At 34.2% G+C, this 19,507-nt stretch overlaps 1 protein-coding gene across 3 annotated transcripts; it reads right to left on the bottom strand.

Annotated features, from left to right (window-relative positions):
- Positions 1-8,836: 8,836 nt before the first annotated feature.
- LOC109435539 (killer cell lectin-like receptor subfamily B member 1B allele A) lies at positions 8,837-19,250 on the bottom strand. Of its 3 annotated transcripts, none has more exons than XM_074326034.1 (7): positions 19,227-19,250; positions 18,919-19,133; positions 16,564-16,650; positions 14,882-14,980; positions 12,836-13,005; positions 10,275-10,387; positions 8,837-9,607 (listed from the first exon to the last, which is right to left on the bottom strand). In XM_074326034.1, exons 2-7 carry the CDS (start codon positions 18,998-19,000, stop codon positions 9,493-9,495), a joined length of 666 nt encoding a protein of 221 aa, XP_074182135.1. In that variant the 5' UTR covers positions 19,001-19,133; positions 19,227-19,250; the 3' UTR covers positions 8,837-9,492. The 3 variants fall into 3 exon arrangements, with proteins under 3 accessions (XP_074182135.1, XP_074182136.1, XP_019569040.2); XM_074326035.1 differs by having other exon boundaries at positions 8,837-9,299; positions 9,559-9,607; positions 18,919-19,244; XM_019713481.2 differs by having other exon boundaries at positions 18,919-19,244.
- Positions 19,251-19,507: the final 257 nt, after the last annotated feature.

Here is a 19,507-nt window from a genome sequence, read left to right as displayed (position 1 = left end):
TCCCATATTATCTAAGATAAGATATATTAATAATAGTTAAGTTTCATCTCAGTATATAAGTTACAGAATTATTAAGAAGAATGAACATTACCCAAGGATTTGCCATCCTCTCCTGGGGAAATGTTTAACATGTTTTCTGTTGTACGTAAAATAGCTATATCACAATAAGTAGAAGTATGACTTTGTTATTGTCTTTATTTGAAGACTAAATATGGTTTAAGAAGATTAAATATGGGTGCCAAATTGACAGTGTGGAGTGTGATGGTCAGTTTTATATGTCAACTTAACTAGACTATACCTAGTAACCAGTTATTCAATCAAACACTAACCTAGGTGTTGCTGGGAAGGTATTTTGTAAATGTGATTAACATCTACAATAAATTGAGTTTATGTTGAGATTATCCTGGATAATCTGGGTGGGCCTAGTCCAATCACTTGAAAGGCTTTAAGAGCAGCAAGAGGTTTTCTAAGAAAGGAGAAATCCTATCTATGGACTGAAGCATCAGCTTTTGCTAGTTTCCAAAATGTCCTTGCTATGTCCTGCCCTGTGGATTTTGGATTTGCAGCTCCCATAATTGTGTAACCTTGATTGTTTCTTTGTATTCAATCTCAATCTCAATCTCTCTCTCTCTCTCTCTCTCTCTCTCTGTCTCTCTCTCTTTCTCAGTGCATAAGCAAATTATTTACAACAGGTTCTATCTATCTATCCATCATCTATCTGCCTACATACCTACCTACCTACCTACCTATCTATCTAATCTATCATCTATCTGTCTGCCATCTATCGTTATCTATCATCTATCATCTATCTATCTGTCCTACTGGTTCTACTTCTCTGGTGGAAACTTGACTGATACAACTCTCTTCGTTGATTTTTCTAGTGACTTTTCTTCACCACAAAAAGAATGTCTTTTATGCTATGGATGGCCCAATGATCCTTTCTGTTGTTTCCACAAAGCCTCAATTGGGAACAAGTAGAAACTGTAACTCTGTGAGTCACTGTTACGGGGCCCCAAGTATCCTTTCAGGCTGCCACTAGAGGGTGACATAAGATTTTTGAATAAGTTAAATTTGGTTAGAAATAGTAATCTTTTTTATATTACTAAATTGGTTAGAATTTTGGCATTTACATTTGTGACTGAGATTGACTCTTATTTTTTATTCCTTTATGTCCTTTTATGTTGGGTGTCACAATTATTTTGGCCTTATAAAACAATTTGGGATGTGTGTGCTTTTCCAATAGTCTCTGAAAGAGATTAAGATATGTTTTATTTCCTTCTTAAATGGGCCTGGGATTTTGTGGGAAGTTTTATTGATTCGATTTTACTATAGTTAAGGAAAAATATTTTAAGTTTCTCCTGGTATAAATTTTGTAAGTTGTGTTTGTTTTTCTAGAAACTGTTTCATTTAAATTTTCAAATACATTGTCATATTAATCTTTTATCTTTTTAACATTGACGAAATCTGCTGAGATGTACCCTTTTTTATTTTTGGTATTGCCCATATGTACTTTCCATCTTTTTACCTTTATAAATCTCAGTGCAACTTTAACAATTGAATTGGCCTTAAAAATAGTACTGTATTTTATTGTCTCTAGTTTATGTTAAATTCATTAGTTTTGCTCTTTATTTTGAAATTTTCTTCTTTCTCCTTTATTAAGGATTTAATTTGCTGTTTTTAATATCTTTGTGCAAATGCTCAGAACATTGATTTTCAGCATTTTCAACATAGCATTTATGACATACATTTTTCTATAAACACACTCTATAACTTCTACATTTTGATATATATTTGTATCATCACTCAGTTCAAAATATTTTGTAATTATCATTGCTTTTTTTGTATGATCCGAACAATTGCCAAACAATTTTTTTCTTTTTATATTTTTATTATTTTTTTCCCTTTCTGAGTATTACCAATTTCCAAGATATATATTGTATGATTTTAGTCAATTGCAATTTGTGGAGATTTGTAACTGTCCATTGTATAATTGAAAAGAAAAATGCAGTAGTTTCATGCACTCCTCTTGATATGTGTTGGACCAACCTCTTGGGTCAGGTTTGTTAATTTTGTTTTTCAATTCTTTTACATGCTTACCATTTTTTTTTCTGTTTGTTTCCCAATATTTTTCTGTTTGTTCTGTTCATTGTTCAGAGAGATCAGTTTTTATTTGTTTTCCTTGTTTTTAAACACATCCTACTAATCTTGTTTTATTTGCAGCATTTGTTCACTTCCATTCAACTTAATTACTAGTGTGTTTGGATTTAAATCTGTTGTTACTTGCTGTCTGAAAAATAAGTATTGAGAGGTAAAATAATTTTTGTGAAAATATGGAAAGTATATGGGGAAAAAATCAAAGAACGCTTCTTAGTAGAAGTAACCAAAATACATTGTTAAATATAATATCAGCTGCTCTTATAAAATATTGGATTATGTTAGCAAAGATCCTCACTTAATCTCCCCCCAAAATGATGGATGTTTGGGCTCAGGTTGTAATAGGGATTAGGGGGAGGTCAATTTCTCTATAAAATAAATGAGAAGAATAAAATATGTTAGGGGAAGGTTGGAAACTTGAAAAAGCAATGGGCCAGAAGTGTGGGGAACTGCATGGGTGGAGATGGCAGAGTTGAGGTCCTCAAGGACAACTAATCCAAAAAAGGTTTTGGGGAAAGAATTACTAAGGGGTCATTTTTAATTTGTTTGCACTGAAGTGTGATGCAAATTTTTCCCCCATATATGTCACCCTGAAAACAGTGTCATTTTTTGCTAATATTTGTGAAAGATGTTAATTAGGCAAGATAGGCCCAACAAGTAGCAGAAATTATTTCTATTTTGTTTCTGTACTCTTTCCACTTTTCTACATCAATTATGTAAGCATAGAGAGACAACCAGAATGGAAGCTTTTAAAAATAATAGAATGTTATCTTTTATGGGAGATAGATTGGTGAAGGCAGGAGCTAGTATGGATAGAAATTCGTAGAGCATCTATCTGAGCATGAGAAAGGGTTCCAGAGTAAAATTCCAAACACAATGATTTAATGGCCATAATTTATTACAAGAGTTCAGGATATCTGCAGAATAAGAATTCCTTACCAATGTTAATCAGTCACCCCTCTCATCTCAGGTGTCAGAGAAGCAGAATTTGACTTGGATTTTTTCATGTTTGCAATGATGTTGCTAACCTTTTTTGATATCAGAGAGATTACTTATTACATATTTGTACCAATTGGGCAAACAGTTAACCAAGTTTACTATTTGGAAGTGCTGAAAAGGCTGCATGAAAAAGTTAGATGACCTGAACTTTTCGCCAGCAATTCAAGGCTCTTACATCGCAACAATGCACCAGCTCACATGGAACTGTCTGTGAGGGAATTTTTAACCAGTAAACAAATCACTGTATTGGAACACCCTCGCTACTCACCTGATCTAGCCCCCAATGACTTCTTTCTTTACCTGAAGATAAAGGAAATATTGAAAGGAAGACATTTCGATGATATTCAGGACATCAAGGGTAATACAATGACAGCCCTGATGGCCATTCCAGAAAAAGAGTTCCAAAATTGCTTTGAAGGTGCATAGCTTCCAAAGGGGAGTACTTTGAGGGTGACCATAGTGATATTCAGCAATGAGGTATATAGCACTTTTTCTAGGATGAGTTCATGAACTTAATTGTCCGATCTCGTACATATCAAGATTTCCAAATTTGAGAGGAAAAAGAAAGTAAGGAGGGATCATTTTCAAAATATGTAAGGCAAGACTATCAAATGAATTCTTCTGAGACCACCGTAGAATCACACCATCAAAAAACAATACCCACATTCCCTTCTGGGAACTGAATGCAACCAGAGAACCCACACAGTCATCAGCAATGTTTGTCTGAATTTGAAGACCTTTGTAGACCATTTGCAGCATAAATGGTGTTAGGCATTCTTGTGTCTATCCCCTTTGCATAAAAAGTCCTTGGTGACTATTATCCCTGAAGTGTATCTGTATTTTCAAGTAGTTTAGTTTGAAAATAAGTAATAAATATTCATATAGATTTAAAAACATTTTGGTGCTTATAAAATGAAGAAAACTTGCTGAGATGTAATGTAATACATTATAGTATAAATGCTAAATGCTTTACTCACCAGTTTATATACAATGTACAAAGCAGCATATGTAGGGTGGTTTATCATGTTATGATATGATGTGCAAGAAAACTGTAAGGAGGTGACCAGAAAGAGGTGAGCATAAACATCAAAAAAAAAAAAAAAAAAAAAAGGTTGTCTCTGAAGCACTTACTTCTTCACATAAGCTCCTTTGGTATTTATAGGATTCTCATTCAATATCAATCACTCAAGCAGACAAATACTTTGGTTTTCCCTTGGCACTCAGTGACCTACCAATTAGCCACCCATTATCTGAGTGTCTGTTTCTTTTGAACCCTGTCTCTCAAGCTATATATTAGCATTTTACTTATGCAATTTCTTACAGAAAACTAAATACAATAAATATTTTTTAGTATTTATTATGTACTTTAAAAGGCACTGAAAAGTATTAAAAAACTGAAAATATAAAAGATATTGGACCCTCATGTGATTTACAGTCAAGTGAGGGTGGAGGATTAATCAAATATTCACTCAAAGACTGATATATATAAGACCAAAATTGTGGTAAGTGCTGGGAGGGGAATATAATGTTGGGATATTTGACCTTTTCATGGAGCTCAAGGAAGCATTCTTAAAATTTGAGCCAATATTTAGAGAATTTTTGAAAGTCATCTTGATGGAGAAGAGAAGAAAGAGAAGCCAAGTCTAGAGAACTTCTGCTAAGGCAATGATATGAAATAGGGTATGAGTCCCTAAAATGTGATTGTGGTGTTGAGAGTTTGGGTGAGTTTGGTTTAGGAAGAAACTGAGTAAGTAAGTAAGGGTTAGACATGACAGGGATTTCAAGGCCATGTTATGGAGTTTCTTGTTATGCTAAGAAACATAGTGAAGTGTTTTTTAAAAGGTGGATTTTATTGTTGGTGTCTTTTAAAAAATATTACTTAGGTTTCATGGCAGAGAATGATTGAAATGGAATAAGACTGAACTGGAAGACCTTGTTATTGCAATTATTTAATATTTTAGTACCCCTGAATTGATAACATGAGAGTGGTGATGGCGACAAGAGGACAAATTTGACAGATATTTAGAAAAAAATATAAGATTTGGTGATGTGAGAGAGTGGAGAGCAGCCTAGAGGGGTGAGAGAGAGAGAGAGAGATGATAAAATGACAGGTGGTTTATAGATTGTATAATTTTCTTGTATGGCATGCCATTTATTAATATATGGAACACTGAAAGATTACTCCTTTTGTGAAGAAAGTTAATGGAAACACATTAAAATTATAAAATTATAGAACAATCAACCTGGAGAACCATCTGAAGTCTGGCTGAACAGAAGTTTTATAACTAGGGATATAAAGAAGAAGCCACATTGGGACTGGTAGGAGGAGCAGGGATGTAAATCAAGCTGGCCCCAAACATCTGTATGGAGGATGAAAATTGGGAGGGATACCTTGGCTGCAGAGGTTCCTCCAGGAGACGAGAAGGACCCTAACCCCTCTCAAGGCTCCCCAGCCCAGAGTACTGGTGCCAGGAAGAGGAGCCCCCACAACATGTGGCTGTGAAAAACAGTGGCGGTTCCAACCATCTGGGTGGGACGGAAAGCTGCAGGAAACCCAGACATCCTCTTAAATGGCCTACACACAGACTCATTCACAGGCACTCACCTTGGGTTCTGGTGGAGGGATAGTGATTCGGGGGAGTCAGAGGCACACAGGGAGCAGTCAAGGCCAGGGTAGAAGGACAGTCCCTTTAATGTGTCAAGCCCTCCCCCTATACTTCCGGCCAAGTTTGAATTTGATTGGTAGGGTGAGCTCCAGGGCTTTGCCCTGCTGACTCATTGGGATCCCACCCCACCCAACAAACACAAGGAGGCAGCTCAAATGAGGAAACAAAGAAATACATCCCAAATAAAAGAACAGGAGAACATTCCAGAAAAAGAAGCAAACTAAATGAAGGCAAGCAACCTCCCAGAGACAGAGTTCAAAACACTGATTATAAAGATATTCAAGGAACTTAGTGAGAACTTCAACAAAGAGATACCAAGCATAGAATAGGACATAGAAACCATAAAAAGAACCAGTCAGAAGTGAAGAATACAATAACTGAAATGAAGAATGCACTAGAAGGAATCACCAGCAGACTAGATGAAGCAGAGGATCAAATCAGTGATTTGGAAGACAAGGTAGCAGAAAGCACCCAATTGGAACAGCAAAAATAAAAAAGAATTAAAAAAAAATGAGGATAGTTTAAGAGACCTCTGAGACAACATCAAGCGTAACAAAATTCGCAGCATAGGGGTATTAGGAGGAGAGAGAGAGCAAATATTGAGAACCTATTTGAAGAAGTAATGACTGAAAACTTTCCTAACCTGGCAAAGGAAATAGACATACTGGCCCCAGAAGCACATAGAGTCCCAAACAAAATGAACCCAAACAGGCCCACACAGACATATTACCGTATAATTAAAATGGCAAAGGTTAAGGACAAAGAATCCAAAAATCAGCAAGAGAAAAGCAACTAGTAACTTATAAGGGAGCTCCCATAAGATTGTCAGCTGATTTCTCAACAGAAACTGCAGGTAAGAAGGGATTGGCCCAAAATATTCAATGTGATGAAAAGCAAAGACCTACAACCAAGGGTATTCTATACAGCAAGGCTATCATTTAAAATCAAAGGACAGCTAAAGAGCTTCCCAGGCAAGAAAAAGATAAATGAGTTCATCACCACCAAACCAGTACACAAAGAATGTTAGAAGGTCTTTTTTTGACTGGAAAAAAAAAAAAAAAAGATCAAAGTTATGAATAATAAAATGGCAATAGCTACATACCTATCAACAATTACTTTCAATGTAATGGGATTAAATGCCCCAATCAAAAGACATAGGAGGGATGAATGGAGAATGAAACAAAACCCTTACACTTGCTGCCTACAAGAGAATCACTTCAGATTGAAAGACAAACACATAGACAGAAAAAGATTTTTCATTGAAAAAAGAACGCTGAGGTAACCATACTTATAACAGACAAAATAGACTTTAAAATAAAAGTGTAACAAGAGACAAAGAAGGACCCAGTAATCCCACTTCTGGGTATTTATCTGAAGAAACCCAAAATGTTACTTCGAGGAGATGTGTGCATCCTTATGTTCATTGCAGCATTGTTTACAATGGCCAACATGTGCAGGCCTCCTCAGTGTCCATTGGCTGAATGGATAAAGAGGAGGTGCAACATATATGCAATGGAATGTTGTTCAGCCATGGAAGGGAACAGGTTCTTCCCATCTGTGGCAGCATGGATAGACCTGATGGATACTATGCTGAATGGAGTATGTCAGACAGAGAAAGACAGATGCAATACAGTTTCACTTTTATGTGAATCTAAGAACAAAATAAACAAAAAAAAAACATATCAGAAACAAGCTCATAGATACAGAGAACATTATGATGGTTTCCAGATGGGAGGGGGGGTGAGGGTGTGGGTGATAAAATGGGAAGGGATTAAGAAGTACAAATTGGTTGTTGCAAAGTAGTCATAGTGATGTAGGGTATAGCATAAGGAACATAGTCAATAATATTGTAATTACTATGTATGGTATCAGATGGATACTAGATTTGTTGGGGTGATAGATGGGAGGGGGTTGGGGGAGCAGGGTGAAAAAGATAAAGGAATTAAGAAGTACAAATTGGTAGTTACAGAATAGTCATGGGGATGTAAAGTAAAGCATAGAAAATATAGTCAATGATATGGCAATAACTATGTGTAGTGCCAGGTGGGTACTAGACTAGTCAGAGGGATTCTTAAATTATATAAATGTCTAACCACTATGCCATACCCCTGAAATTAATATAAAATAATATTGAATGTCAACTGTAATTGAAAAATTAAAAAGGTGAGGGGAAAGGTGAAGGGCAATAAGTGGTCCAAATTTACAGGTATAAAACAAGTAAGTCATGGAGATGTAATGTGCAGCATGGGGAATACAGTCAATAATAATTGTGATAGTATGGTATGGTGTCAGACTTGCTGGACTTATCATACTGATCACTTCTTTGGGTATATAAGTGTTGAACAACTATGGTGTACCCCTAAAACTCATATAATGTTGTATGTTAGCTATATTTTTAATAAAAATCTTAAAAATAAAAAAAGGATGTTAATGAAATTTTTTTTTATATGTTGAGTTCGAAGTATCTGAGGTTTTAGATTTGCTGTATTAAATACACAGTATGGTATATAAGATTGGTGATCTGGGCTAGACATATAAATTTGATATGTATTGATTTGTATTTGGTAACTGAAACTGTCAGAATGTAAGAGATTAGCTGAGGATACAATGGAGGTAAGGTGTAGAGAACATTAAGACTGAAATTCCAAAAATACAGGTAAGATGAAACTGGTGATTAAATATTTGATAATTCTGATGAAAAAATACATTCAGCATATGTACTCATTTTATATAACAATTTTTTTTTCTAGCACCCTTCCCACACCTATGAGAAATAGTACTGTAACCATAAGAATCATAAATGAACACACACATACACACATACAAAGCTCTCTAGGACACAAATGACTCTCTGGACTACACTATTGTTGCGTCCAGCGCAACACAGGCAGTGAAGGAACGAGAAGCGGGCAGTTTTGGGTTAAGTTTTAAGAAAGAAAGAAGCAGAGATTTAATGCATTTAAATCTCAGAAGGCCAGGGGGTCTCCCAGCCTGAACAGAGAGACTGGAGCCTCGAATTGGGCCAACTGGTGGCTTTTATTGATATTCACATAAGGAATTAACATTATCTATTCCACGGTCTGTGAACCTCATACATCATTTTACAAAAGTGAATCAAACCAATTATCTTTGTCCCCAGGCAACCAAAGCAGAAAGTCTTGTGATGACTTAGGTGAGATAGTCACCTCTCTGGGGGGCAAGTCTCTCACTTTGTAACAGTCCCGTTCAGATAAGTGGAGAGAGCTGATATTTATTGCCCTCATGACTTCTCTCACAATCAGGTGAGAGAGGAAAGCCAGAGTCAGCAATGGCTTTTCCCAGGCAGGGGGGAAGGGGAGGCAAGGCTCTTTCCCGAATCTTCTAAGACAGCTCACTGGGGGTCCCCACTCGGTTCCACCTGGCTTGAGTTGTTCCCCGTGGGGAATCTTACTTGTCATTGGCTGCAAACCATCTTTTGGAGACCAGACAGAGAGACTTGAGCTGTAAAACATTGAGATAAGCAACGTCCCAAAAAGGCACAGTCTCACAGACTTTTCTTTCCACAAGGAAAGACATGGGGGGACAGCTAGGCTGCTGTGTGACACACCTATGATCTGAGTTCAAACTTCATGTGATGTTTTTCAGTCAGAGAAATGGAGACATAATAAATCCACTGTTTATTATGCAGAGTGGATTACAGTTGGCAAATCCACTGTTTATTATCCTCACATTTTTTTGGAGCTATGCCAGTCTGAGATACCTGGGCACATTTCATGTTCCGGGTCCATTGCTTGTTTTGTGTTGAAAACCTATAGAAAGAAAGCAAATGATTATCTTTACATCAGCCAGGAGCATATGCATATGTCCAGAGACTAAAGAGGATCTCAGAAAATATTTTATATTTTTTAATGAAAATATGATCATTAAAACAATTTAAGCAATATGCAATGATATGATAGGTAAAGTAATTCTTCCCACACTCAGTTTTATTTCTCAAAAACTCTATCTAGAGAAGTTAATAGTTAATGAGTATTAGTTAAAATGCATATGGATAATGCTTAAATATCAACTTTGATTTTTTTCACTTAACAATTATTGATCACTGTAAGAAATTCTTAGAAATGTGTATTTTGTGAACGAAACTTGCACTCTGATAAGAGAGTTTACATTTGCTAATTCTCCCCTTAAATAAAATAATAAAATAAATAGATAGTGACACCAACAAAAAAATTGATAATGAGGCAGCAGTGGCAAATCCCATTTCACACGTAAATCTTCTGAGTGGCTGGAGTAAGATTTCTTTTGTTTCTTAACTCTTGGTGTGAACTATTTTATGTGAATATTTATCTGATTATAAGAGTTAGTCAGGAAATCAATACTGGTTCACTCAGTTCAAGTCCAACAATATCAGACAGCTCTTTGTTATCACACAATATGGGATTAAACCACAAAAAAGCTAAAATCCAATAAACTTACAGACGGGAGTCAAAAGAGTTGTTGTCCACCCAGTTCCAAGATAGTCCTCCAGATGGAATGCTCAAGCCAATCCAAAAAGAGGCTGGATGACGTAGGTGCTGCCATAGGAAACTCTAAAAGGAATAGGACATGTTTTATGAAACAACTGATTGATTCTTATTGATACAAGAAAGCTGTCTTGAGTGTACTTTCTATGAGCTTGGCACTGCACTAGAAGCTGGGAATGACCGGTGAGTCAGACACTTCATGTTTTCTGATAGATGATTGTGGAAGTTCAAACTACTACAATGTGAGGACAGCTAAAGTAGAATTATGTACAGCAGTAGTAGATACTAAGGTTGTGGAGTCAGACAGCCTAATATGAGTCCAACTCTACTATTTATTACTGTGCATCTTTGCAGTTATTAAATCTTCTTACTTCTGTTTTCCCCAATCTCAAACTCAGATTATGATAGTATCTATCTCGAAGAACTATTATTGTTTTGTTATTTAGTAATATTATTAAACACTGCCTGGCACATAATAAATATTCTTTATATAAATGTAAGTGATTGTTATTAAATACAGGTATGAAATAATACATAAAAACAAGAGAATATACAGAAAAAAATTAAAGAAAAAAAGCAATGTCTGACCTGATGTGGTAAATATTGTTCATAGTTTCCTAATATCTCTTTTCTACAGTACTGTAACCCTTGAGCCAAAGTATATGACCAAACATAATAAAGGCTACATTCCCTAGCCTTCCTTTTGGCTAGGTATGGCAATGCTGCTGACCTAATTTCTGACTAATGGAAGAAAATGGAAGTGATACTGAAATTCTAATCAAGCATTTAAAGGGTAAGGCCATATCCTTTCATTCGTCATTTACTCTTCCCATGATGACACATGGGTATTTTAGATGGACTAATAATCATTTTTTTGGAGTTATTTAGCTTTAACTTATTTGAGAACTGGAGAAGTATTTGCTTGAAACTTATTTTGTTTCTTGGAATAATTATTCTCCTGTGATATAGATTTTATCTGACTTTTACTTGTTCTTTTTCGGAGAGGTTTAGAATGGAAATATTTATGCGTAAGTCCTATGCTGACTCCTATTAGATTCTTATCTATCCTAGAAAGGGAACAATTATGTCTAACCCATTCATTTGCTTAGGAATATTATAAAGAGTTATAACCGAAACTGGAGAAAAAATGTTTCCATCAAAATACATTTTCTCAGTCTACTGTTCTCCAAAATCTGGTTTATTGATTGTCTAAGAGACATGTCTTTTCTGCTTTCTAGCATTCTTTCCTTTGATGGCGAGGAGGAAATAGGTAGGTTCTTTGTGAAGTTTTTCATTGCACAGTTTCTTTATGCAATGATTTGTTTTTAATTCATTTCAGAACCTGCTTCCTTGTCTTGTCTTAAAATTGACCTCTAAAAGAAGAAAAAAGGTCTCTTTTCTATTCTTAATCCATCCTAGATTTGGTTCATATTTGAACCAATTTGAACTGCATCTGACAGAGTCTCACAATTTGGTATTTGGTGTTATGCTACCGTGTTTCCCCGAAAATAAGACCTAGCTGGACAATCAGCTCTAATGAGTCTTTTGGAGAAAAAATTAATATAAGACCCAGTCTTATTTTACTATAACATAAGACTGGGTCTTCTATAATATAAGACTGGCTATAATATAATATAATATAATATAATATAATATAATATAATATAATATAATATAATACTGGGTCTTATATTAATTTTTGCTCCAAAAGATGCATTAGAGCTGATTCTCCAACTAGGTTTTATTTTCGGGGAAACGCAGTAGTTACACTCAAGATAGTTTACATCTCTTTTTGTGTTTCTTGGTGTTGTGGATTTCTGTGAAACTTGGAAGGTTTTTCTTTTTTTTCTTTTTCTTTCTTAGAAATTTTAACAGCTGTCCTGTTGTATATCACCCCAGAGGGCTGTTCAACCAGGATTGTAAAGCACCACTATTCATTGGTTTTTCAGAAATGGAGCCTTTGACATATAGCTTGTGATTCCAACATCCCAATACTGAGGCTGAAAATCCTCATTTGATATTTGCCAATTAATGTCTACATTAGACTTATTAAGTATAAGATTTAGTGTCCAACCTTCATGCAGCAAAAATTCAAATTTAAATTTAGCCAGAGTTAGCAAAATAGTAGTTCTCTTCAAAGAACAAAATATTAATGAGAAGAACTATGCTGTATTTCTTTTCTCCCAACATCATCCTTAATTTGTGAGCGTTGCAATACACATGGGAAATGAGATAAGATATTTTATGTCTCACATTTTAAGATGGAATCTGGTATGCAATGGGGGGATCCCTTGTAAAGAATAATTTAGGTGTAGAATTCCAAATAAATTCCTCTGATCCTTTGCCAAACAGAGGCCTCATATAGTCATGTAGTTCAGTGATTCATTCAACCAATATTTTATAGTTAATAGCAATGTGGTTTCAGAAAATAATTTTACAGAAATTTTCAAATTTGTAGCACAAGAAATGCATTGTGATTGTGGGGGATGCTGTAATCTCTGTTTTATATCTCACCATATCAATTAAGTCTTGAATCACCATAAGGTGTGAATTTTTCATTGCACAGTCATTTTTACTTTCATTCCAAGATTTCCTACGTTCAGCAGTCCAGTAACATTTCCCCCCATGTAGTTTCCAGTCATCAGAGGGGCATGACTTATGAGCGTTTGAAGAGTTGGAAGAAACTGGGAGAAAAAAGGTAATTAAATTAAGTAATTAAAAAAAACTTAGATCTGTAGCCCTAGTATAATTATACAAAAGTGCAACCGTGTGTTCATTCAGTCATTCATTCATTCATTCATTCATTCTTTTTTCTCCATTTAATTAATTCTCTTAGAAATATATCATGTTCTCTATGAGGGGCAAAACACCAGACACTATGAAAAAAAACAACAAAACTTCCAAGCCACAGGGAAATAAATTTTACAGGAAAAGTAGAAATTAGAGATTTTATTTAGTGGCCACCAATGAACCAGATGCTTTAGAAGTTATATATTACATTGGAAAAGTCTTTCTTGGAAAAATTTTGTGTAATCGGTAAAATTCAGATAGGTTAACCCTCCCATACACAAAAGGGTCTTCACATCCAAAAGCGTGCTGGTAGCAGATAGTTCTCATTTATAATATTTGTCAGTAGATTTAGATGGTGACACACAGGCATCCTAGATATGCGAACAATTTATTGTCCTGTCAAATAAATATTCTTTGAAAACACACACATATGTACATACACACAAGACATTGGAGAGTGAACAAAAACGGCCAATTTTGGAGTTGACACTTGAAAGGTATGGCAAGGTAAAAGTTGCCAATTTTTACAACTTTTAGCCTAAGACAGCCAATGTTGGTACCATGTAGAATGAATAAAATATAAGTAGACACTCTGTAGTATTTCTAGCCTGGATAACCAGAGAATAGAATTCGGGGAAACAACAGATGTTAGAAATGAAGAGTGAATCCCATAAAAGAGAAAACATAAACCTTTTTACCAATTTCTGCATGTAAAGTTTTCCAAGTCCTTGTGTGTGAAAGCTAGATTACAGCTAAGGATCAAAGAACTGAGTTGAGATTTGAGCTGCTGTCCAAAAAAGCAGAAATTTAAATTTGACTCAAACTATACCAAGTACCTGCTAAAACAGAAAAATCAACACTTTTTGGAGAAATATATCAGAATCCATAGACTTCTCAGCCTAACTTTCACAATGTCCAGAGCACAGTATCAAATCATTTCACATAAGAAAAACCAAGAAAATATGACTAATTCTAAAGAGAAAGGGAATCAATGCAGCCTATCAGGAAAATGATGCAGATGTTAGAATTATCAGACAAGTATTTTTAAGTAGCTTTTATAAATATACTCAAGGTTGTGAAAGAAAACATGCTTTTAATTCATGAAAAGATAGGATACTTCAGCTAAGAAATATAGACTATAAAAAAGAACTACATGAAATTTAGAATTGAAAAATATAATACAGCATATGATATACAAAACTTCATTGGATAAGCTTAAAAGCAGAGAATTAGTGGAAAATCTGGTTAGTGAACTTGAAATTGTCTAATATAAAACAAAACAAAAATGAAGTTGAAAAAGAATACAAAACCTCAAGGATTTGCAGGACAATATAAACATATCTAACATACATGAAATTAAAGTCCTAGAACCAGAGGAGAGAGTAAACAAAGCAAAAATAAGATAATGGCTACAGTTTCCCCAGATTGTTTAAATTAATAAATTTATACTTTCAAGAAGCTCAGCAAACCCAAAGCAAGATAAATATGAAAAAAATCATATGTAAGAATGAAAAAGTTAGACTTAAAACCAAAGATAGAGAAACAAAACTGTTACATAAGCTCATTTTTCTCATTTGCCTTTCCTCACTCTTCCGCTGTCACCCGCCCAGAGGGGTTTTCCCTTGCCTTTTACACATAAAATAGAACCTCACACTCTATACCTCTACATACTTTGATTTTTCTCTACTTCATTTGTCTGTACCTCACTGCTTAGGTTTGGTTACTCAATATAAAATACTAAAAAAAATAGGCAATATAAAGTAATGTTACCCGTTGGGGTGATTGATCCAGATTCACTTTTCCCAGGGCAGTATTTCTCTTTTGATTCATTATCCACTTCATCACGTCTTGCAGATTTGAAATGGATAACTAATGAAAGAAAAAAAAAACATATTTTCCTAATTAATTACAAAGCACAAAACCACTGGGTTCTAGTGACTGTGAGAATTTCACTGATGTGGAAAATTTGTAGTAAGTTAAATTATTAAAATTTATGGGGAAAACAACATTTTTCTTAAGATTTGGACTTACTTTTCACTTTTTATTAATCTTATTAATGTTAACTTGAGGGGGATTGGAAAAATACGACCTGGGATCAGAGGGATACTCACTTGATATTTCCCCGCCCTGGAGCTTTCATACTTATTTTAATAAACACAAAATAACCAGCTCTGGATATAAGTCTCATTTAGGTAGTTTACGTTTAGTGAGTTCCTGTTAATTATATCAGGTGTCACCTGATTCATTGACAGGGGATTTTATGTTTTGGTTTCGTTTCATGATTCTGTTCCTTTCGAGATTCTGCATGTAAAGGCTGCATATAGAAGGGTAGGGTGAGCCTTTTTCTGAAATGAAGAGGATATCTTTCTGATGGCCATTTAACTGAAATTACTTTTGGTAATTTATACAACTGAAATTACTTTTGGTAATGTACACAATGGTTTGTATTAAGCAATTAAATCTATTTTAGTAACAAACAAATATCTATTACTAACAAATTACTATTTTAGTAACAAATCTATGACCTTAACATAACACAAAGAAATATAAAAGAAAATTTTAATGCTAATTGTTTTTTTATTCCCTCCTCCCTATTTTTAGAGCCTCAATTAGGCCACTGATTAGTTATTTTAAATAGTCAAAAATTTACCCCTTTGGGGTTTAGATTGTTCATCTCTATCAGAGGTTTGACCTTAACTTCTAGAGCTCTTTCCAGTTCTAGGATTCTATCACTCTGCCTATTTACTTATAATTAAATAATAATGATTCATGATTACTATCATTGGCAAGGGTTCAGACATGCTTTGGCTTGTTCTAGGGTTTAGTTATCTGGAAATCTAAATTCCTTTGGATATATATACTATCTGTATATTACCTTGGTTCTATAGATATTCATGAATAACTTTTCTCCAAGCATTTATTCAATAAAATATCAAAGTATTTGCCATGTGAATAATTAGATTATATTCAGTTATGTCTAAAGTACATGAGTACAATTTCAAAATGGTTGTTTGAATTAATTAATTAGAAACAAATTTCTCACTTATGGATACAAGATTGATAATGCCCAAGAGTACTTAATAGGAATATTTTCACAGAAGTACACTTTCTAATTTTATTTGCTTTCATCTGAATGTGGTTTTAGAGAAGCTTGTGCATAGCCCACTATCAAACTGCACTGGGAAATCCATTATGTGATCTTGATTATAAAATACATGTAAATGTAATCTTGACATCTCTTTTCTTTACTGATGAACTGAATTTATAATATATACTATGTCACATGCTGAAATTCTATGGAAAATCTCTAATTTTAATTGTGTTTCAAATTTCACACTTTTTGTGAAGTTGCACTGTACTGTTTAGGAATCACTTGAATAACAAACACAATTACAGCATGTCATGAAAGAATAATACCTTGGGATAAATGAACAGTATTGCCAATTACTTACCAAAAATGCTGAGCACAATTACTATTACAAGGAGGATAATGGTCATTGCACATCCAACTTTCAGGAAAATTCCATGATGGTGAGAATCTACAAAATCAGACAGATTTCACTAGTAAGTCCAGTAGATAATTCTTTAGGTGGTGAGAGGTGGGAAAGGGCTAAATAAACTTTCTCAGTTCTGCTCCTTAGTTACTTTCTTTTGAAATAGACCCAGATTCCTTTCACACACACACACACACACACACACACACACACACACACACACACACATTTGCTTTTCTAGTTTGTGAAAAAGGGGACCAACAAATGAAAAATAATTACAGTATATCAGTTTCACTAGATATGTAATATCTAATACACACATATGTATGATGCTGAGAAAGTAGTAAAATAACAGATGTTAAAATATAATCAATTACAAAATCAAGTGTCAAGACTAATTAACCTGAACATTTATTTAGTGGAGTATTATTATAGAGTGCTTTGTCATATGTTCAAATCATCATTATTATTAGGTAAAACATTTTTACTGGAACTTTATTAATTCTCAGAACATAAAAGTGTCCATATATTCATCAGGTAAAACAATGAAAATTGTGCCAGTCACAATAATCATAAGAAAAAAGTGATGCTACCTCTTCACATGTGTTTAATGTAAAAAACTGAGGTTAGAGTCCTAAAAACTTACAAAATAAAATTTCACATTGGGTGAAAGAACTGACATAAGGGATATTAGGTCACTTTTTTTAGGACCCTGAGTAAGATTTAAGAAAAGGATGAATGTCTGAATCTTAGCCTGGGATATTCTCATTGGAACATTCCCTGATATTCTTCATTTGTATTCTTTTTTTTGTTTTCATTGATATTCTGCTAAATCTCATGGTGATAGCCATCTTTGTTTTATATCTTGCAGAACCAATGAACTTAAAATATTTTTGAGTATCTAATAAGATCCATTTATATATTCATCCATTTATACATTCCTTCACTTACCAAGTATCTATTAATGTCTTTTAATGCACCTAGTACTGTGTGAGGTGCTTGGAATACAAAGGTTAAGAGATTAGCAAGATGGTTTCAACACATATGAGGCTCTAAAAAGGTAAGTAATCTTTATATGCTTGTGTTTCCTCATCCTTAATGTTAGAATATTGAACTAGATAGCATTAAAGATGTCCCCAAATCTCTAAAGCAAGAAGAGTAAATTTCTATCCTTAAAAGGAAATTAAATCAACTCTCCCCCACCCCCCAAAAAAGGCAGAATCAAAAATATTGGTTTTATTGCTTGAACTGAGTGAAAATAACCTCTAGAAAAATGGACTAATTTGCATGAGATTTTTTAGGGGTGGAAGAATAAGAATGCAATTCTAATCCATGTTGCTTTTCAAATTAAATTCCTTCATCTCAGAAAGTAAAAGCACCCAGTCTAGGGAGAAAAGAAAGCAAATAAGCTTCTACTGGTTCAGTTAGAGAGGTAATGTTTAAAAATAGGAAATAACATGCTCCTGCAACTAAAGAAAAACATGCATCAGATTCACTTGATAACTACAAACTTAAAAATATAAAAGAAAAAAAGACATTCTTTGGAAACGTAAAAAAGCAAAACAGATTCGTTTCACAAGGGCAAGTGCAATGAAGAGACTAAATTATTGAAATATTTTATATAAATTTTATAACACACAAAAAATTCTTAACCCAGAGGAAAGAATATAAATGCAAAATGGAAATTTCCCTAATGCTTCAGGGAATAGAAAATACACTGGATTTGAAAATCTGTCATTTTTGAGGTGGTATGTGATTAAGGTACAATGTTATCTTTAGCGATATGCCTAACTCTTCACATTCCAAAAATATTTCATTATTCAGATAGTCATTAATTCTAAACTTTATGAAATAAAATACTAGCATTTCATGTCTCCTTAAGTTAACATTTTTATACTATTAATATGCAAATATCAAAAAGATAAATAACAATGTGAATAATTGCCAGGGATATTTTCTTCAGTGTAAATGAATTTATCATCTTAGGAGGTCAGATTTGATCAGGGAGTGAATAAAGCTGTAGAGCAAAAAGGGGTCATGAGTACAGATGTCACTGTGTGACATGAAGGTTCACCTGGAGAAATATAAAGAAGATAGAGGCTATGAAAAGCAAAGTTCTATATATTAAAACTAAAGTTACAATTAGCTTTATGAATATTTTGTTTCATGAAAAAATTCACTCTTATTCTTGCATTCAATAAGTTTTACTTTGAATTCAGTTTCCTATTTCCAGTAAGACACAGACACAGGACAGAAATAAAAGAGATTTAAAGAAAAATATTAACTTTACAAGGAGTCTTAAATCCAACTTACCGGATGTTGGCTGTGGAGATGAATGTTTTAAAGGAAAAGCCCTAGCAGTTTTGATATCAGCATAGACTATATCTTCAGTCATTGCATATATTAAAAAGGCAGGAAAACCACAAATGATGAAGACCACTTAGGGAGTCTCGTATTCCTGCAAAAAACTTCTATTAACTAAGTTGAGACAGAAGACTTCCTTCTGCTCCCCCAGGTTTGATGTACTTCTACGAATAAGATAAAAAGGCAATATGTTCAGTGTTATCAATCAAGGTAATAGATTGTTGAATGCTTGCATGTTATGGAAGAAAACTACTAACCATACAGTAATTACTTGCTCTTTGGTTAGTTTTTTGTTTAAATTTGGAATACTTTCATAACTTTCAATATATACAGATGATATTGCATCACTTTCTTCTATAAACCACTTCCTCTCTTCGTTCAGCCGTACCTCTGACAGAAATGTAACCATCCAAAATTTTCTCTAAAGTAGAAAGCAATTCGGGAGGGTCAAGGAAAAGGAGAGATTTTCTTTGGGATTGTAACCCTGAGGCCTCTGTTGGAGCAGGAGGGGCATCAGGGATGATAAGACAGATGGGGC

This window comes from Rhinolophus sinicus, linkage group LG02 (assembly GCF_036562045.2).
Source record: "Rhinolophus sinicus isolate RSC01 linkage group LG02, ASM3656204v1, whole genome shotgun sequence".
In the NCBI taxonomy this organism is placed as follows: domain Eukaryota; kingdom Metazoa; phylum Chordata; class Mammalia; order Chiroptera; family Rhinolophidae; genus Rhinolophus; species Rhinolophus sinicus.
Note: the sequence above shows the minus strand (reverse complement) of the source record. Positions and strands in the feature narration are given on the sequence as shown.